At 42.8% G+C, this 21,382-nt stretch overlaps 1 protein-coding gene across 3 annotated transcripts in view; it reads left to right on the top strand.

The window, feature by feature from the left end:
• Window positions 1–21,382, top strand: part of ZNF423 (zinc finger protein 423) — a 310,604-nt gene that overhangs the window by 256,917 nt on the left and 32,305 nt on the right. For all 3 annotated transcript variants that reach the window (XM_083451817.1, XM_083451816.1, XM_083451818.1), the window contains 2 exons: window positions 15,066–15,197; window positions 17,187–17,302. In XM_083451817.1, the coding sequence (XP_083307943.1) occupies window positions 15,066–15,197; window positions 17,187–17,302 (248 nt within the window). The remainder of the gene's footprint in view (window positions 1–15,065; window positions 15,198–17,186; window positions 17,303–21,382) is intronic.

Raw genomic sequence — 21,382 nt, 5'->3', positions numbered from 1 at the left:
CCCACTTAAGGACCTCCTTTTCTCCACAAATCTAAAGCTTTAGGACTAAGCCTCTGTGTTCATTGGGAGATCTGTGCCTTTTATATCTGCAAACCTCTGTCTTGTTTGACTGGTTGCCCTTTATGTCCCGCCGATCTATTTTGAATCATCTGTAGCAGGAATGAAATATATTACAATAACTACTCCTTCTCTGCCTCTGTTCCTCTTTAATAACACAAGGTGAGTTGTGTGAAGAGGTGTTTAAAAAGTTTTTTTTAAAAGAAAACACCTGAAAACTTGCAGTTTAAAGTTGTGAGGAAAACCTGTTCACTAGACAGGCCTGCAATGCAGTAAATAATAACCCCTGAGGTAAAAGACAGAATGTTCTAGAATAAAAGCCTTGGAGAGAGAATCTTTTCTCTTTCTCTCTATCTCTTTTCTATGTGATGTGATATGATATGAGGGGGAGAAAAGGTCCTTTTATTCTTCAGTAACTTTTTTTCTGATTTTGTGTATGCGCTTGTCTGGTCAGAAGGAGCAAGGTCACTCCTACTGCGTTGGGCCTAGGCTTTGTGCGTGCTTTGGCGGTGGCTTCTCTCCTTTTTTCTCCCTCCCTCTATCTCTTCTTTTCGTTTTTTCTCCTGAGGTGCAGATGGCCACATTTGCAGGTTAACTGGAACAGCTGGAGGCACATTATTAGCTTCCTGCTGCTCCCTCATATTTGCTTAGAATATTTTTTTTTTTAACAGCAACATAATTTACAACTAGTCGGGCCACTGACAAAGCTGGCGTGTTCCAAATCCGCCTCAGATTTATGTAATGCTGTTGCTTATCAGTGAATGAAGTCATAATTATTGCTTTGTACCATTAAATAGCATAAATATATAAACTGTTATACAAATCGCAGCAAATGTTTCCTCAAGGGAGCTCTAGGCCAAATTTTAATGCAGTACATTTGTCTGTAGTGGCAGTTTCAAAGGTATATAATAATGCTGGTAAATTCTGCCAGAGCGACTCTGACAGTTCGTAGCAGCCTTCACCAACCCGGTGCCCTCCAAATGTTTCGGACTGCAGCTTCTAACAGCCTCAGCCATGCTAATTCAATTGTAGTGTTATAGGTTTGTGGCAGTGAATTTGTGAGCTTAGGAAGTTCATAGTTCAGATCTCGCCATGCTATGAACCTACCAGGTCTTCACTCCTAGGCAAGCCACATTCTGCCCTTCCCATCTGCAATATGAGCAGAGGTTTGGCCTTCTTTGTAGGCCTCTTGGAATGTTTACTGATGACTTTTGATGCATGTTTGGCTCCTTCAAAGGTGCTAGGGAAGGTTGTTGCTCAGCATACCTGTGTAAAACACTATCTGATTTTTTTATATATAATATAATTTTTACTAAGAGTAAAATGAACACCATCTGAATTTTGATTTTTGGAAACAGCAGAATTTATGACAAATGAGTTTTCCAGATGAAAATTGGAAATTTGAGTAAAAATGTTTTCGCACTTCCCATAATTTTTGTTAGACCTGCCTCAGTTACATAGCTACTGTGTCTTTGCTGTAAACACTAAAGACTAGATGTAGCCAGCAACTTTATGGCATGTGTAAGTGGATCCATCTTTCGAGACCACAAGATGTTATTGCATAGTGCTTTGCTAGGTGCTTTAAGTGTGTGTTTAATAAAACACATGGTCTGATAACCCCCAATAATAGTTTAGCCCCATAAATAAGAGTGCCAGGCAAACGTACCTAATGCAGTCATTACTGTGCAGATCACTTACTTACATTTATTTGAAAAATACCCTTGTGCCAGCTCTTTCTTCCCCATACACAACTTGTATTAACATATTGCTTATGAGCCTGTTGAGATATGCACATCTTTATATATCTCTATGTAAAGATAGAACTAGATGAGTCTACTGTATCAAATAGTGTTCCCAGTGTTTCATCTTGCTTCCGTGTGACCAGGTCCCAGGGGTTGGAGCCATATTGGGAAAGTTCCTACTTAGTTCTGTGATTCAAAGTAATTTGGTATGCAACTGGCATGGGGACGATTCTGATAAATCTGAAGAATGTATGTTCAAACTGAGCTAATTCCAAATTCATTTAGAAACTTCCCTGCAAGGTCCCAGCACCCCAAGCCAAGAGCCCTTCCCCCTGGATGGAGAAGCAGACTTTGTAATTGTAATTGATGGTAGGTGTCAAGCTGTTGTGAGGAAGCATTACAGGAAGAAGGGAGAAGAATGGGGTGAAGGGGCATTGGGAACCACGGGAAGTGTGTAGTTCCCATGATTCTTGACATGCTGGTTGATATTGTTATTTGACTCACCAACAGATCTTTCCTTGATATGTTTTTGTAAAAGGTTATTCAAAAACAGTTTTATAGTGTCATGTCATTAGCTTATGTCTGGGATATTTAGGGGTGTGGGTGTGTTTTAGTATCAATATTTAACCTTGTTTAGATAACAGTTGCAGATGATCATCAAACAAGTCTTCAGACTGGGGTTTTAAGGTATGACTATAGCTTGTATTTGATAACACATCAGTCCATTGTTTGAGTATTGGTTTTATATACAATGGTACCTTGGGTTACAGACGCTTCAGGTCACAGACTCCGCTAACCCAGAAATAGTACCTCGGGTTAAGAACTTTGCTTGAGGATGAGAACAAAAATCGCATGGCAGCAGTGGCACAGCAGCAGCGGAAGGCCCCATTAGCTAAAGTTAAGAACAGGTTAAGAACAGTTCCAGGTTAAGAACAGACCTCCAGAATGAATTAAGTTCTTAACCTGAGGTACCACTGGGTAGGCACCTAAGGGTTGGCAGTTCTTCAGCCTGATTAGTCAGAGGATATTTTATAGGACCCAAGTATTTTTTAAGTTAACATTTGTACCAGGTATCTAGATCAGGGCCCTATTTACTATACCACCCTTCATCAAATCATATTTCAGGCTGATGCACAACGGACACAGATTGCAATATAATGAGGCAGAAATATCAAGTCAGCAATGAAATCATGAAGCAATGGCTCCCCTCTTGCGGAATGCTCTCTCTAGGGAGGCTCACCTTACACCTTCATTACATATCTTTAGGTTCCAGGCAAAAGCATTCCTCTTCTCCTATGCCTTTGGCTAATTAAACAATCTGTGGCCTTTAAAACTGGGGTGTGTGTTTTTGTTTGTTATTACGTTATGTGTTCTTGTGTTTCTATATTGTAAACTTCCATGTAATCCTCAGATGAAGGGTAGAATAGAAATCTAAATAATAATGATATATATATTTAGCATGCCTGGGTAAATACAAATGTCTTGACATGGTGTCTAGAAGCTTGTAGAGTAGGTGCTGGGGCTGCCTCCTTAGGGAGAACATTCCATTAGAGCACCTCCACTAAAGTGAAACCAGGGAAATTCATTCTTTTCTGTTAAAGGGTGTGTGCCGTACTTCCTGTATGTGTGGCTCCGCCCCCCACCCCCCGGGATGAGTGTGTGCTGTGTGCTCTGTGAATGTGCAAGTGTGTTTCTGTGTGTGTTGGCATTTGACCCTCAGAGGGATGGTGAACTCTGAGTGTGGCCCTCAAGCCAAAAAACGGTTAGCTACCCCTGCCCTAGCCTCCTTAGAGATGTCCCACTCCACAGCCCTACTGACTCATCTGACTCGAAAATTGTACACAAAGTCGGGAGCCTTGGTTCTGGCACTAAGCCCAAGTGTTGCACATTTTCTATGCCTTATGGGTTTATATGTTGGGGGGACCAAATAGGAGGCCCATTCCGGTCTCTGTGTAGCATCCATTTCCACCTTTAGATTCTGTGCTGGTTTCTGCCGCACTTGCTTTAGAGGACAGTGCATATTTTCTCCAACTCTTTGTAAGACAGAACAATCCCTCTAGAGGTCCATCATTATGCAGATTAGGACGCCTGGATGTGCTCCCAAAGACTGCTCTCCAGGCAACAGAAGGGCAGGAGGCAAGGGGAGATATCTAGTTCTGTGCTTTTGAAAACTAGGATGCCTCTTCTGCGGCTGGTAGGGTAGGGGAAGAGACAACATAGGTCAGGTTCCCATGTTGAACTTAGGGGGAGCTGTTCTTTTGTCACATGACATGTGACAGAATTCACAGCACCATTTGCAAGGTTTGCAGAATACATCTTGCTGATAAAACCAGAGGAAAACCTTTTTTTTCTTTTTTGAATTTACTCGTTGTGTATTGAGGCCTTTTATGATTCATCAGTAAGTAAATATAAGCTAAGGGAGTGATTTGTTCCTAACAAGCTTATAAAATACTAGAGTCATTTGTGAGTTTATTGGAGTTCTGATTATAAACATTCCCTCATGCACACTTCTTTATGTCAAATTAACATTCAAAATACAAATACTGTAGCTTTGTGTTTTTTATTATTATTATTTGGTAATCTCTTTCTAAATATTTGTGTTTGGTGCAACAAGAGATTACGTGCACCACATTTCTGATTAACCTGAAACTCTCTGGAAATACTTTATTTATTCCGTGTGTGTGTGTGTGGTTGTGGTTGTGGTTGTTTTTCCAGGCATTTTGTTTGAAGTTTACTGTTCCCAGAGTCCATCTTTTTGTTCAGTCTGGTCTATCCATGAAAGCGATGTCAATCTGAGATAGTAGAATGGGTACACCACTTTAGATTCTGGGTGGTGGATCCTGGCTTTGAGTCCTCTGTGTTCAAATAGTTAAGTAGTACAGCAAGAAGAAGTGTTCTGTTCCTGCTCTTTGCCCGAAGTGCTGGCCTTTGGTGTGCAAGGAGCAGTAGTAGTTATTTTACCAGGGGTAGGCAACCTAAGGCCCGGGGGCCGGATGTGGCCCAGTCGCCTTCTCAATCTGGCCTGCGGACGGTCTGGGAATCAGCGTGTTTCTATGTGAGTAGAATGTGTCCATTTATTTAAAATGCATCTCTGGGTTATTTGTGGGGCATGGGAATTCGTTCTCCCCCCCCCCCTTCAAACTATTGTCCGGCCCACCACATGGTCTAAGGAATGGTGGACCAGCCCACGGCTGACAGAGCGGATTGCATAAATGCAACAGGGGATAGTTTGTTAATTGCAGCGAAACTTGCAGAGGTTTGGAGATTCCTTCTATGGATACCTAGGGCCCTTTCTAAAACCAGGTTTTCTATCTTGGTTGCCTGAGCCTAATGGTGAAATCTTTCCCAACCCCTGTATTGCAGGAAAGCACGAACCACATAGACTTGAATAAGGAACATAATTAATTTCTTCCACCAAGAAGTTGATCTGAAGCCAAATGCACACTTTGAAAATGCAGCTCATTCTGTTACTTTTTTTTTTTTTTTGGCAATATGTAGACGTATCAAACTCCCAGCGTTACCATTTTTCATTAAAGTGATGTTTCTAACCACTGCGGACAGCTTTCATATCCCTTGAAAACATAATAGTAAAATTGTCATAAGATTGAAGTAGGCATAGAAGATTTTATTAACGAATCTTCAGCTCATAAAATACATCAGTGTTGTGCCAGCCTAGATCATATAAATGTATTTTGAATGCAAAATTATATTTCAGCTGAAAGACAGAGGAATTCAAAGAATATGAGCAATATGATGCCAATGAAAAATGGCATGCCCACAAAGAGCTGTGGATAAGGGGTATGGGCAGTGCAAGATTCATAGGCTGTATCCCACCTGGCAAAGCTTTTTCTTCTCTTTATCCCTAGAAGGTTCAGATTGTAGATTGATAGGACTTGGAAGTTCCTAGCCAACCTTAAGACCTTGGTTTGCTTTTTCTTTAGAGTCTTGTTAGGTGAATCTGTATGTTAAATAAATTAATAATTCGTGCTTTAGCCCCACCTATGGAGGGCTAATGGTAGAAGAGGGGTAGAATCACAGAATCACAGGATTGTAGAGCTGGAAGGGACCCAAGGATCATCTAGTCCAACCCCCTGCAAGGCAGGAATCTCAGCTAAAGCATCCGTGACAGATGACCATCCAACCTCTACTTAGAAACCTTCAAGGAAGGAGAGTCCACAGCCTTCTGATGGAGACTGTTCCACTGTCGAACAGCTCTTACTGTCAGACTGTTTTCCCTGTATGTTTAGTTGGAATCCCCTTTCTTGTAACTAAGCGATTGGTTTGAGTCCTACCCTCCAGAGCAGGAGAAAACAAGCCTGTGCCCTCTTCAGTTGGAAAAATAATAAAATAATAAACAGAATCTCCTTTCTCTGTTACAAGATGGCAAAGGGCTCATCCTGGCCAATTCTGGTGCCAATTCTCTCTTGGGGTCTGTATGGCTTTGCACTCTATTCTTTGAAGCACAAGCTGAGATTCTTTTATGCTGGGCAGTTTCAGGTCTTCTCCATGTGCACAAGACATAGCCCTCACTCTTTGATGTCACATTCCTAGCCAGTTCCACCAACCTGGAACTCAGAAAAAGGACTCTTGCAGGGGGAACCAGCTGTGCCTGCGCAGACTCCTTCACACAGTCAGGAAGACCCAGAGTCATGTAGAGAAGCCTGTGTGAGTAGAGCTAGCACCCTCTTCAGATCTTTGCTGCAGCTCAGCAGGGTCAAGTTGCCAGACACATTTATTTATTCATTTATAATAATGTATAAACAGCTAAACCAAAGAATATGTAAGAATATGTAAGCAGTGAACATAAACCAATTTATGACAACGAAACAGTGAGGGTGCCTACATGATGGGAATAGGTAGGGACTTCCAAACACACAAGTGCAGCCACACTGAAAAGCTTGACTCCTTGCAGATGTGGACTGAACATTGTGTGGTACTTGCAAGAAGCCGTTGAGTTAGCAAGGCAATCCCTCAAGTGCACTGGTCCCAAGCTGTTAAACGCTTTATTTGCTGATAGTAAGACCAGTAGCAAATTGACAGCTACAGCAGATGTGTTGTGGTGTTGTATGCTGGTGGGATCTCACTCCTGTTAGTGCAGTATGCTGCAGCATTGCTAACTTGCTCTTCTGGACCAACTACAAGGGGAGCCCCACATAGACTGTGTTGCAGTAATCCAGTCTTCAATATTTTTTTCTGTGTCGTGGTCTGTATTGAATTTCCAGCTGTTAATTCAGGATTTCCTGTTCCATTTACATTCCCTTGAAAAGCCTTTAAAAACTATACTGTACATGCTTTCTCATCCTCATTCATGTACATAAAGATGATGGCGTGTTTTTACTCATTGGTCTACAGTGGTGGGTTGGGACTCACTACTGGGTCACAGCCTGACCAAAGGTGGGTTAAGAATAAGAGCACCACCACCATACAAATAAATGGTTTTTAAAAATTGAGTCCCCACCCTCACCCCAATTGTTTGGATTAAAGGTGAGTCCCAAGTATGACAAGGTTCAAGACTAAATCTGATTATCAGCACTAGCAACAGTTTCAGGCCAGTACTGATGGAAGCAGATTTTAGCATAATAAACATTACATATCAGGAAAGCATTTATTGAAACAAGAATATGTCATTTTTTACCTCCAAGTCATACCATTGCTGTGTGTCTCTGAGGACATTTTATTCTAAAATGAAACAAAAAATCTTGACTGAGTAGCCTGTCACCAATATGTGTGTGTCTCAAAAAATCTAAAAAGGCACCCAAAGCTGTCAAATACCTGGAATTCAATCTGTTAACTTCTCCATTCCGGTGACTTCACTCATTTAATTCCTCCAGGTCAAGATAATGAGGATGATGACAAAGATTATATCGTTAATGTAACATTAATTCAGTACCAACAGTATGCTAGGCTTTGGCTAGAGATGTGTGAATTGGATAGCAAGTCAGAGAGAGGGAGACGAGGTGTGGAAAAATGGATTTCTGGACTCTTCTAATGTTTTATATGAAGGTAGCTTTTCAAATTATGATCATATGGATGTGAGCCTCCTTAATTCTGATGGGTAGGCTAAAGATGGAGACTTTACCAAGGCCCACCAGTGAACTTCAGGACTGAGCTGGGATTTCCATATCCAGCACTTTACTCATTATACCAGATGAAATTTCCTTGAGTTATGAATGACAAACTATAACACTTGTATAGCAATGAAATCAGGGGTTGAGAACCTCTGTCCCACCAGATGTTGGACTGCGGTGTGTGCTTTCTCTCTGTTTATCTACGTACACACACACCTGTTATGAAAACTTCTCAAGGTGGTTTACAATAAAACCATAACAGCAATAAGATAAATCAGCACAAATGACGAATAACTTGCAACAGTAGCCAGCAAAGATCTCGGTAAACTAACCAATTCCAGCAGCTTCATATATATATATTAGAGTATGGGACAAGATGGTACCCGAGCATAGCTGCCTGAGGGTTCAAGGCATTGGTAATGTTATCGGCCACAGGGGCTCACTGGACTTTTGCAGTTTTAATGGTGAAGAGGAGCAGGTCTAGGAAGCTTTTGTCAGTGCCCAGCAGAAGTGTGCACCCTTGGTAGATGCTGAGCCCTGTTGCTAGCTCTGCATTTTTTGGAGGTGTTATGGCAGTCATTTGGTCCCCTCACATCCTGAGGTCCATTGGGGAACATGGGCTTTCTCTGTGGTGGCCCCCATTTGTGCAGTTCCCTCACTAGAGAAGTTCATTGGGCAATCCCTTCCCCCCCCTTCAGATGTCAAGATGATGTATTTTTATTTCCTAAAGCACTTGGGTTTTGATATTCTTAAACCCCTGCCTGTTTAGCGTGCTTTATTTTCTATAAGTGCAGGAATTTATTCTATTTTATATTGTGTCTAAAATGCAAAACAAACCCCCTGTTATTTCTTATTTTTGCATTCTACTTTGTGGACTTTTTTTGAACGTCAGAAGGCAGACTATAGCCCTCCCAATTAGCTAACTAAAGAAATGCATAAATCCAGAGAGGTGCAGCTGTGCCGAATTTCTCAGCATGCATAGTAGGTGGGTCCCTGCATAGTCTGTTAATGCAGATTACTTATATGCAGGCTTGTGAAATGCTGCGCAGACATTAAAGGTGAGAGGCACTTAAGTATAGCAAAACCACCCAAGCAAAGGATTTCAGCTTCTACCTGGCTAAATAAGTATAGATAGTTTTCTTTATGATATGTGACTGGATTATTTTCCAGTTGATTTCCAGCTCTGGCCCCAAGTGGCCAACAGATCAAAAAAAGATAAGGGTCAGTTACAAGGTTGAGCTCATTCTCTGTTGCTATAGTAACTGACCTCCATCAAGCCTCGGAGGACTTACACCCAGTTCCCCAGGTGATGCTTTTGCTGTCCACGCCATCAATCCCATGCTCTTCAAAAACCCAGGCTCCTTAATTGTCAGGGTTCTGTTCTGAACAGTTCCTTTTGTCCCACCGGTCCCACGCAAAGACCACCCGAATTCATTTGTGATTTCCAAAGGCACTTGGTTGAGAAAATGCTCAGAGGAAGGGGCCCAGAAGGATGCCGGGAGAGTGTTATGGGTGAACTGATGTGCCGTTTTTAAATCTCTTTTTGGTTGATTTTATGTAATTTTGTAGTTTGTGCATTGTACCCCTCCTTGAGAGCAACAATGGTGAAGGGCAGGCTTTGAATATGTCTAATAACTGTGAGTTGGGGGCCACCAATGGGCCTCTGCCCTGAAGCCCACCACCTGCTCATGCAGTAGCTTTTGGGTTGGACAGATCCTAATAGCAGCAGCTCCAAAAGTAGCAGTAATACACCGGGAATAGAGGAAGGGGTTAAAGCAGGGAAGCTAGTAGAGGAGGAGGAAGTGAATGTACCACAAGGAACAGGGAACACAGATAAAAGAAACTGTCAGTTCAGGCATATGCACAGGGTACAAGTTAATTGCGAAAGGGAAAGGGGAGAAGAAATGGCAGGAGATAAGTTGGAATACTTTGAGGAGCATTTGGGGAGGAGGGGAAATACAGCCCTCTTCACTTAAGAGTTTCTGAATCAGCCAATTCTGCCTGGAATGGGGAGGAGCACTGCCACCATGTAAATATATAGTAAAATATTAGAAAACGGGTCTTCAAATACATGTTTGGGTTAAATGTGGGTCCTGAGGTTTGAAAAGGTTTACGATACACGATCCAGGCCCTAGGGAACAGTTGCAGAAAGTGGAGGAAGATGCAGCTTTCTTCCTCGATTTCAGTGGGGTAACAAGACCATGGTACATTTTGGGATGGAAAACAGGCTAATATCTTGACATTGTAAAAACAGGGGTTTCTTAAATGAAAAATGGAAGTACTGACATTCCAACATGGCAATAGCAATTAGATTAGCTGAGCCAAGGCTTTCTTTCTTGCCAATGGTCTAAACGATTCTTTGCCTAGAATTTGGTCCTGTTATCCTCACTGCAGTGTTTAATGACAAATCAATACCGCAATTGTGTTGTCTGTCTGGAGTGTGTAATGAGTGCTTCCCTCGTTCAGGTTTCTTTAGAGAGGCTCCTTTGTGATACAAGTTGATTTCATTCATTCATTCTCCTGCTCACATCTGTAGAAGGTAAACTCCTTGTACATTAAACTACTTAAACAGGGCTACCATTTCCTGTTTTGCACAGTGTGGCCAAGTAAATCAAATGCAATCTAAGAGAATTCTTGGTGTGCGCGTTCTGCCTCTTCTAGGTTAGGGAGGCCCAATGTTAGTGCCATTAATGAGGTTCCCCAAAATCCTGGAATCACCACTGCAAATCATTTTTTTCTTCTGTGACTGATAACACTAATGCACTGTCTATTCCAGTGCCAATTGAAGTTCCACTTGCTGACCCTCTAAAAAAACAATATACAAGATAACAGGACAAGACACATTATCTTTGAACTGGGTGGGTTATAGATATTTAACATTTGGTTGCACCAGATTTCAGCATCCCTGTATTCATTAGGAGTGTAGTTAAGGAAGGGATTTATGCACTTCACTCCTACAAGTAAAGCTCATCTGCTTTCATTACCCTAATTTGTTGCAATGAAGCAGAAATGGACTGTTCTGGGAAGGAAACAGTGTGTGATTTACATGCAGGTGTCAAAAATGAGTGTCAGGTTGTTTTAAATGTCTTCACAGTAAAGCAGGAGGCTACTCCCCCCCTTTCCCTTAAGGGAGAATGTTGTTTTATTAAATCAGTCTGGAGAGGTCATGGTTTTGATTTGTTTGTAAAGTAGCAGTAAAGGCTATTGTCTTTTTCCTACATGTACACATCTCTCCTTTGTTCTTGGGTTGATAGGGTGTCAGCCTATGCCACTTGTGTTGTTCCTTTTGCGTTGCCATTAATACAGTTTATAATTAGGATTTCAGGGGCTACAAGTGCATGGGCTCCACACGGTATTATTAATTATATGGAGACCTTGCCAGGAGGCTGCCACTGTCATCTCTCTTACGGGCTCAGAGACTCATTGCAACTTGCATCAAGTGCACATTTTCTGCCACCGGAATCGCTTGAATGTCAAGGCGTGGCAGTGCCACTGCACTAAGCAAGGCAGCGCGATAGAGTAGGAAGTGCAGCAGCAAAGCGTGGTCCTATCAACACCATGCAAATGCATTTGAACTTAAGAACAATGGGAGCCGGAGCCTCGCCACTGCAGTTCATCCGGGTCAGTGCAACTCACTAATCCTCACTAACAGGCAGTAAATTATGTACCTCCATATTCGCCCCTGTGCTTGCCTTTAGCATTGCTGGGCACCACCCAGGTTTCACCTTCAGGATTCAGATAATCAGCTCTCATTCCTACTGGCTTTCCCCTCAAGACCTGTATGGAAATAAGTATATGTGTCTGCCAGGGATCAAATGCTTTTGGAGACAAAAGTAGGTACTGGGAACATTACAGAATACTATCATCTCCCCACGACACTTTTACACAAAGCGCTCTGTTCCTCTTTTGGCCTGACATAGTTTCTGCCTGATAAAATCCCGCAGGCCTGCTTGTTTTAAACAAGGACCACGTTTCTTTCTCTGTCTCCCCCCCCCCCCCAGTGCAGAGAAATGAAGTGTAAAATTAATGCTTATTATTCTGAACTTGGGAGACAGAGAAAGAGACCTTAAGAATCTGTGATTTGATGCCGTGTTTGCTCAGCACTGAATCAATAGATCCACAAGCAGATTGCGGGGTTAAGGAGAATAATATGGAGAGACACCAGCACAGCAAGTGGTAGCAATCTGCTTTTTTATGTTAAAAATGAGATGGGTTCCATATTTTACCTGTTAGGCTGGTCTCTCCTATGAATACCTGTGACGCCGCTTCCATCTGACAACGTTCCCTCCCATACATGTCAGGCACAGGAAGGAAATAACTGGGTATGTTCTTTTATGAAAAAAAAAACCCTAGTGCTGCATGTCCAGTCACTATGTTGCCAGCACCGTTCCACTTCTTTAACATTTCCACATACAATCTTTTAGCTGAGAAAACCATCCTCCAAAGTTCACCATGGTTCTAGCTCTCAGTTTTGCTTTCTTTCTGCTTTGCATATTTATATCCCGCCTTTGCTCCAGTAAGGTTGCACACGTGTTTCACTCCCCCACCATTGTATTCTCACAACAACCCTGTGAGGTAGATTGGGCTGACCAAGTGAGCTTCATTTCTGAGTGGGGTTTTGAACTTGGAAGCCCCCGTAATCCAAACTTCTAGAACCACTGTGCTACATTGACCATAGTATGATGCTAAGAAAGTATCGGCAATTCCTCTCCGCATCTTTTGGGTATTTTTCTTAATTTTGAATTTGAGAAAAGGGAAATGTTTCTCATGCTAAATCGTAGGAATTTCTCCTCTCTTTTTCCTCTTTCTTACTCAACTCACACTCTCTCCCCCCCCTTCCTTTTTTATTTCTTTCTGGATGGTTTCATTGACATAGAAAATATATAATAGACTCCTGTGGGAGTGCAACAACAACAAAAAACCCAACTGGTGAGAAGAAGGCCTTATAATTCAGAAGTGGATTTGCAAATCAAAAGGTCTTGCCTCCAGTGGGACGAATTTCCACATCTGCGGGAACCTATTATGTTTTTATTTATTTTTTTGTTTGAGTTTTGTTTGTCGTAGCTTTAACTGTTTGAAATACTTCCAGACTTGCCCCCAAATGGTATACAATTAGCATTAACCAAATATGTGAAAACTGGGAATATAATTCCCATACATGTGTTTGGTTGTTTGGCTTGTGAGGAGAGCAGGTATGGTGTATGGGAGTGGGCTGTGAAACACAAAGGCCCCTGGTTCAAAGACCACCTGTGCCGTGATGTCATTAGGTAGCCATAGCTAAGAAACACTCCGTATCAGCCCTGCATCTGCCTAATGGGGCTGATAATACTTGCCTACCTTACAGGACTGCTGTAAGGAATTTAGTGATCTAAGGTATGTGAAGCTCAAAAGTGTTCTATATGTAAATGCCTGCCAGTTGCACTTCATGCACGGACTGTGGTCTGTGGAAAGTTATGGCACAATAAATTTGTTAATCTTTAAGATGCCACAAGGCGTTTGGTTATTTTTGCTTCAATGGAATAACATGACTTCTGGAAATGGATATATATGATGGTAGTGGTGATTGCAATTCAGTTCTCATCCCAGCTTGTGGCTAATAACCCGTTTCTTTTCATTTCAAAAGATTGCACCCTCTATATCTTTATCCAATGTGCTTCAATAATAGTTCTCTAAGCCATGAGGAAACTATGCTACCGGAGCATGGTCTTGGAGGCACATGATGCAGCAAACATACTGATGTTAATAAGACCTAGACAGGGGAGTGGCTGGGACCCCCTATCAGCACTGCCCCACCTGTGCTGACCCCTGACCAGATATGTTTTATATCAGGGGTTAAAAAAACATTTATCTGCCTGAGGGCCACATCTGCTTATGGTGGGGTGGGGGGAGATATGGACTGACATTTTGATGTCCATAGTGTTCTGTGTACTCTGAAAAAACATACATGCCTGAGCAGTACCCACCCGATGGTAAATATCTCTCTGGAAGGAACCTAGATCAGGGGTGGGAAGCCTCAGGCCTGTGGGCCAAGTGTGGCCCTCTAGGCCTTTCTTTCCGGCCCTTGGCACTCACCTCTCACTGGCTCTGCTTTGCATGCTCCTTGAGTATTTTTGCTTTGCTGGGACATACCCCTGAACTGTGACAATGCTTCTTGCATGTCTGGACAGAGTATAGAGAGGGATGTGTGAGTGTGTGCAGAAAAACCCCTCCTTGTAAAGTTTACATAGTTGCTGTGCCCTTGTGCCCTTTGCCCACTGGTATGTGGCCCTCAGAAGGGTGCCCAGAAGTGGATGTGGCCCTTGGGCTTTAAAAAGCCCCCACCCTTTCCTGCTCTGAACTCCCTCCCCCTACCTGTTGTTTTTGGCCCTGGGAGAGTAGCCTGGGTACGTCCAGAACCCAGGGCTTAATATTGCAAACAGGCGATTCAGGTGGGTTGCCAGCCCTAGCACCAGTACCATACACAAACACACACACAGTTGTTGTTGTTGTTGTTGTTGTTGTTGTATTGTGTACTCTGTCCCTGAATTGTGGAAGGTTAAACACATTTTGTTTTCGTGGACGATATGGGAAATACAAATCCATATTGAGGGAAGAACTATTTGCCCCACTTAGAATGGATTTTTTGTTCTAACCTGGCTGGCTCAAACCCTCATTTTGGGATCCCTGCTGTTCCTTTAGCATCGACACCTTCTCTTGAATTTGTTACAATGCAAAATGAGTTGAAGGTAGCAGCATTTTGGCCTCCCGTTTTCTACGGCCTCACCTGAACCTCCTGCATTTTTTGATGTGGGTTTGAGTATTCTTAATAATATATATGTGTGTGTGTTTTATATGCCCGCAGCAGTGCTGTTGTGTCTGGTGTCTCTCCTTCTGTTTTCGTGGAGCGTAGAGGCATGGCATTGTGTCACAAGCCTGAGGAAACAGGAGTGTATGTTACTGGTGGTTTGATCACAATGTCACTTCCATCAGGGCTGTAAATAGAAATGCCCCTCAAATTTGACTTGCGGCTGTACACCTGAATACACTACAAGCATACTAACGCATGCTTTTGTAAAGGGGTGGGGGGGCGGTGTTGCAAGTACAGCATCTTTGGGTCCCGGAAACCATGCAATCCAGTGCTGTGATTTCTCGCCGACTACTGCATTTCAGACGCTAATCTGCTGTGTCACTAACAAGTTGTATCATTTGAACCTTGCAGAGGAAGGCATCAATCATGAGTGCAAGCTGTGTAACCAGATGTTTGACTCTCCGGCAAAGCTCCTGTGTCACCTGATTGAGCACAGCTTCGAGGGGATGGGAGGCACATTCAAATGCCCTGTTTGTTTTACAGGTAAGACAGTCAGACCCAGACAAGCCTCTGTGTGCATGGCTTGATCCGGAAATGACACACAGGGGAGTTTTAAAATACAGTATTCCTTTCCTTGGAAGGGGGGAAACCACTACCAGAAAAGCTTTTGAATATGATCTCACAAACCAGAGCTACCTGGAAGGGCGGCCTTTCTCCCCTTCATTTCTCTTACTGGGCAGTATTTTCCACAGTCATTTAAACCTCCTGGTATGAACATTAGGAAATATTTCTGTATTCCAATGTGCAGTGATTTTACGGTGTGGTCATGTTGGATCTTGATGTGGGAGACTTGGGTTCAGATTCCTTGACAGCTTTGACCTTGCTAACTCTCCTGGGCAAGTCACTTATGCCAAGCCTTGGTTCTCCATCTCTAAATTGAGTACTAGTGATCACTCTTACGGGATTGTTAAAATAGCCAATGTGCATTGCTCATAATGCATATTCAGTGTTAAAAGTGGTGTATTAAGCATTTTTGTTTGGTTGTTTGTTTGATTTCTATTTTGCCTTTCTTCCATCATGGAACCGGAGGACCAAATTTAGGTGTAACCATCTCATTCTAGTAAACTATGGTTTATTACACCAAAAAGAAAAAAAGGGGGGGGGGAGCCTGCGTGCACACATCACCCCTTTCTTCATTAAACTACAGTTTTATGTTACATCTTCACTGAGAAACTGTGGTTTAATCACTGTCTAGGCCCCAAGTTATGAAACCAGGATCTAAGTAAAGTTAACGCTAATCAGGAATCTGAGCTCAAGAAAGTATGGTTTATTAGACTAGAGTTGTTATGACTGCACTGGCCCAAAGTGGCATCCATAGAGTTCTAGGGGGTCCCCCATCCGGCCACTGCCCAAACCAAGACTTACTTAGCTTCAGCTAAGTTGGAACATCCTATGCCATCAGACCACAGTGACGATTCTTATTATAATTACTATTTGCTGGGGTCTAGATATTCTATTTCTTCTGTGTGTTTTCTAAATAACATTGACAAGTGATCCAAGGGTGAAGTGTAAAGTAAATGTTCATGCTATACTCAGTGCATGACTGTGTATACGTGGAAAATCTGGGCAACTCTCTCAGCCATTCATAAAGCACCCCTTCATTTCCATGTGCATGTGTATTGGGGTAGCCATAATGATCTTTATATCTTAACCATGGTTAAGAGACTGGGAGCAGGCTGCAGAATCAGGTCTTCCCTTATCCCCCACATTCAAAAAAATCCCCCCCAAACCATGCCATCATTTGTCATCACAAAGGGTAGGGTATCAGTATATCTGCACTAAGCATGCCTAATTCAAGCCCAATGCATTTCAGTGGATCCTGCATGTGACTGAAAATGCTGCAGCCCAGGTAGGGAGTGGTGCTGCTTTTCAGGCACACACCATGACAGTGCTGAGTTTTGCCACCGCCTGATGGTTATTGGCTTATGGTAACACAGAGGTAGGCTTTTCCACTGGTGGCACTGGTGTTTGTTGTGGAAAGCCCTTCCTATGTCTCTGCTAAAATACAGGAGGTCCCAATCAGTGTTGCCATTGCCCTGGCTTCTGAAGGCACATTTGTTTCGGCAAGCATCCCCCTGACCTGAACTTATGATTTTACTGTTTAAAATCAATTGTTACGCTTTTTAATTGTTTGTTTTATGATATAGTTTAATTAATGATGCTTTAATGTTGTTGTGCATTTAGTTGTAGACCGCTTAGAAGCCATTTTGGCATATAGGTGGTCTACAAATTAAAAAGTAATAAAGTAGTAAATAGTAGCGTGGTCTGGATCTAACACACAATTTGTAAATAAATGGAATGGGAAGGGAGGAGAGGGACAAAGGAGTGAAATCACCTGACTCCACTGCCTGCTCCTGTATCTTTGGCAACAGGCCAAAGGTACAGGCACACAGGTGCCCATATGAATTCGACTATGCTGGTCATTCTCTCTGACAACACTGCTGTTTCTTTTCTTCTTTTTTGTTCCTCTAGTTTTTGTACAGGCAAATAAATTGCAGCAACATATCTTTGCTGTCCACGGGCAAGAGGATAAAATTTACGATTGTTCCCAGTGTCCACAGAAGTTCTTCTTTCAGACCGAGCTTCAGGTACCTTTAAAAAAAGATTACATGCAAATCTATGCCATTTGTTCCAGTTGTTATTATATGTGGGAAATAACCTCATTTTGAGTGAGTATCAAGAGCATCTTCCGTCTCTCCCCCCCCCCCCCCAAAAAAACCCCATGCTTATTTCCTTGCAACATCAGAAAATCTTCCCTCTCCCTCTCTTTCTATCTCTGGGTGCAGTCTCAAAAAAAAAAAAAAAAAAAAAAAAAAAAGGTCCTCTGAGTACGGGCAGCATAAATAAATAAGACCCGACAACTCTAATCATTCGCTCTGAGGATTTCGCTTGACAGGACGCCTTACAACGCACTGCCACGTCCACACCGAGCACAATGTAAATAATTTCTTCCCATTGGTTAATAATTTAAGGAAAGATTAGCATACAAAAACTCAAGTAACATTTTGACATCCTCCATCTCTTCTTCTCCTCCACCCCTTTCCCAGTTTTATAAGCACACACTTAAGACAATTGTGGCTCCCTTTCGAAAACCCAGGGCAAGCAAGCAAGCAAACCAACCAACCAACCAACCAACCAACCAAGCAAGCACATTTCTTCATTTTTCATTACAGCTTGGGAGTGATTGAGATGTATGGGCTCAGGATTGGCAGATGCAAGTCATGGACAGGATGAGGTCTGTAGCAAAAGCATGACGGAATCTGGACCATAGATGTGCCATTGGCTCTTAGGCAGCTAGAAGGCTGGGAAATTGGGATGTGGCAGGTTTGAGGGTGAGGATCCCTGTGACCCTTCAGATGTTGCTGGAGTCCCAACTCCCATCAGTCCTAGCCAGCCAAATCAGGGGTGAGTCCAGCCATATCTGGAGGTTGAGGGAACCAAATCTGCAGTTCTGCCTTGTTCAGTGCTAGCTGAGCAGGTTGAGTAAGGAGTCTGCCACACCTCAGATGAGGAGGGTAAATTCTGTTGCCACATGAGATGGCAGTCTTACCTGCACAAAGAGAGTGAGGTGTCAAGAAGAAGGGGTTCCAGCTCAGGCTTTTGCATAATGCACCAGTTTTCTTGATTCAGGGATTTTTTTCGTATGTACAAAGGAGCATTCAGCCAGGTGACACCCCACCCAACTCTCCTGCCTGAAGTGGTATAGCCTAGACACAGAGTTGCCACCTCACCTGTTGTCTGACAGTGCCAGGTGTCTTAAGTGGCATCCAAACAATATTAAGCTTAGTTCTGCAACCTAGTTTTTCCAGCTTGCTTCTATAGCACCAATTCTGTTTCTTCCCCAAGGTACCCAGCGAGTGGCAGTGGTTCCTACTACCCCACCTGGGCATTACTTTGCCCAAATAAGTGCAGTGGTCTCTAGCCAGTAACAAAGCAGGAGCTGGCTCAAACGTTCACACCCCATAATCTCTGCACGATCTGCCATTCACATATATGCAGGTGAAAGCCTGCATTGCAATTTCTCGGCAGGGGTGGTGGTGACAGCTGCAGGCTGCAGTCCACAGTCCCCTGACGCTCCCAGATACCTTAGGCCAGCCCTCAGGCACAAGGACTCTGGGAACTCCCTCTTGGATGCCGGCACCCTCCTGTTCCAGTAATCGGTGGCTGAACAGATGCGGTTTTGGCTTTTAATGTAAGGAGATTTCTAGGGAAAGTAGGCTTGATATTATCAGTTGTAGACAGAACACACTCAAAAGCTCACATTTTGACCTTCAGTGTGGAACATGCTACAGTGTGGAGCACCACATTGTCAACACTACGATTACCATTGCACTTCTAATCCTGAACTTGTGCCATTTCTGAAATTCTCAGCTCAGCCTTCTAACTTTTAAGGGACGCACCAAAAATACTCTCATTCTCGGCCTTCCGCATCATACGTATTTTATGAGGTTAACGCTTCTCCCAAAATGTTGCTGCAGCCCCCTGGTATATATAATCATTTTATGGAATGGTGCACCATGCCTCATTTAAATCTATTAGCTTTATAAACCATGATGTACTTAAACTTTGGAGAGTTGTGTGTGTGTATTATTATTTTTTTAATTCATCTTCCGCAATTCCCAGGCTGCTGCCTCTTGTGTCTTGCTGTCATGCTGCAGAAGGGATGGTTGATCTTTTCACTTTGTTGATTTTATTTTATTTTTCCCCTGGGGGGACCCTCTTCCTTCCCCTTGTTCTAGCAAACTCATTTGCATAAGTGTACAAAAGTTTTAACTATACCTTGTTAATATTTCAGTAAAGTCAGCAGTTTTTTGTTTGTTTGTTTGTTTGTTTCCCTGCTTTTGCATCTCCTGTCTTTAAGGAAGCCAACAATACAGTTGGTAAAAAAGCAAACTTGATGATGATGATGGTGATGATGATGAATAATAATAATGGTAGAGATATTTCTTTCTTCTTCTTCTCCTACTATTAGTGTCTTGCTGCAATAATCAAAATGGCAGGATAGTTCATAAGCACATCATAATTTCTTTGTGTCACTCTGTTGACATTTAAAAACTAACGAATCTTGTTACCAATATTTTATAAAGTGCCTTGCATTTTATAAAGTGGCCATTTTAATCCTTAAGCTTAGTGGTTTGCTTGCCAGTACAGCCCACTCCTTCCAGCCAAGCAAGTGGGCCTAGGATGATTTCAGAAAGGAGTTGGACAAATGTATGGAGGCTGGCAGAGTCTCAATACCTGGCATGCTAGGGCAAATGTCAGGCTATAGAATGATCAACTGGGCTGACTCTGTATCCCTTTGATTTTTTTAAAAAATACTTCATTTACATTTTAGGGCCTGACATCATCTCCATTTACCCCCAGAATATTGTCCGGGTTCTCACATAGGGCCCAAGGGGATTCCTGAGAAATTAAAGTGGTGGATGCTGTTCTGTCTAGCATGCTTCTTGTCAGCACCAGGCTTCTCCCCCTTCTTACTCAGGCTAAGATCTAGTATCCTTTAGGTGTTCATGCAGGAGGGGGTTGTAGGTGCAGGCATCCACCCCTGTCAATATTCTGATCATGGTGAATGGTGCCTGTTGAAAGCTGGAAGGCTCCTGTACTTTGGGAGGCACTCCACACATTTTAGAACTCTAGTTTTATTTTTTAACAATCAGTGTGCAATGGGGACAGAGCTGCTTCTTGTTCCCATACCTTTTCTTTCTTGTTGACTTAATGTGAATGACTGAAGAGGGCTATGAAATATCAGAAATGTGATCCAAAATATTCTGCTAGGAAAAGACTTGTCACTCATCGTGGAAGCAAATTTACCCGTAATTGGTAATGCTTTGCTGCCACTAATTCTTCAACATCTCACACTGGAATGTATTTAATGACCCTGGGAACATGTCTACTTAGCTCTTGAGTAAAATTTCAAATGAATTTATCCTTATTCATACAATAGAGAGACAAAGGGAAGTCTTCTGAATAAGGGAATGATTTCTACTTATCTCTCTTACAAATTGATCCATTGCTGCTTTCAAGCATCCCCCTACAAGCCACCAGATCATTGGTAGGATTTGCTTGAAAATCCTCTACCACAAGGACACACACTGCAGTCCTTTGCATCCCTGGAAACAATCAGTTCTCACCAACTGGGGACGGTCCTGCCAGCAACACCCACATGCCATGCAGACACAGAGGGAGCCAACCCTCGTAGGCCTGAGGCCATGCCCCCAGCATACAATGCACAGAGAACTAGGCAGCAGCCTCTGTCAGCATCAAGGGATGGAGGTTGCTGGTTCAAATCCCTCTATAGGAAAAACATGTCTCCTTGCTCCTAGATGGAGGACAAAGCTGCAAACAGGCTGTGGCGCAACAAGCAAGAGATCTCTGTGGTGTCTTCTGCTGGTGGTGCTGGTTTCCCTCTGAGGCCTAAAGTCCTTCATCTGGCATAACTCCAGTACAAGCTTGTGCCCTTAGTTTATTATAGAGTCGGAGAACTTGCACATAGACAAAAGCAGCATCGGATTCATCCAAGGCAGAGCAGTGTGTTGCCAGTGTCATTCTAGGCAAATACTATCCACCAGAAAAGTCTCATTGGGGAAGGGTATTGGTAGGTGAGAGATCTGTAAGCAAATGACATTTGAGAACTGTGCACACAAAATCATTGTGAATATATGTCGGCC

Source organism: Podarcis tiliguerta (assembly GCF_965153285.1).
Source record: "Podarcis tiliguerta genome assembly, chromosome: 8".
Taxonomy (NCBI): domain Eukaryota; kingdom Metazoa; phylum Chordata; class Lepidosauria; order Squamata; family Lacertidae; genus Podarcis; species Podarcis tiliguerta.
This window is presented reverse-complemented; position numbering and strand designations above follow the sequence as displayed.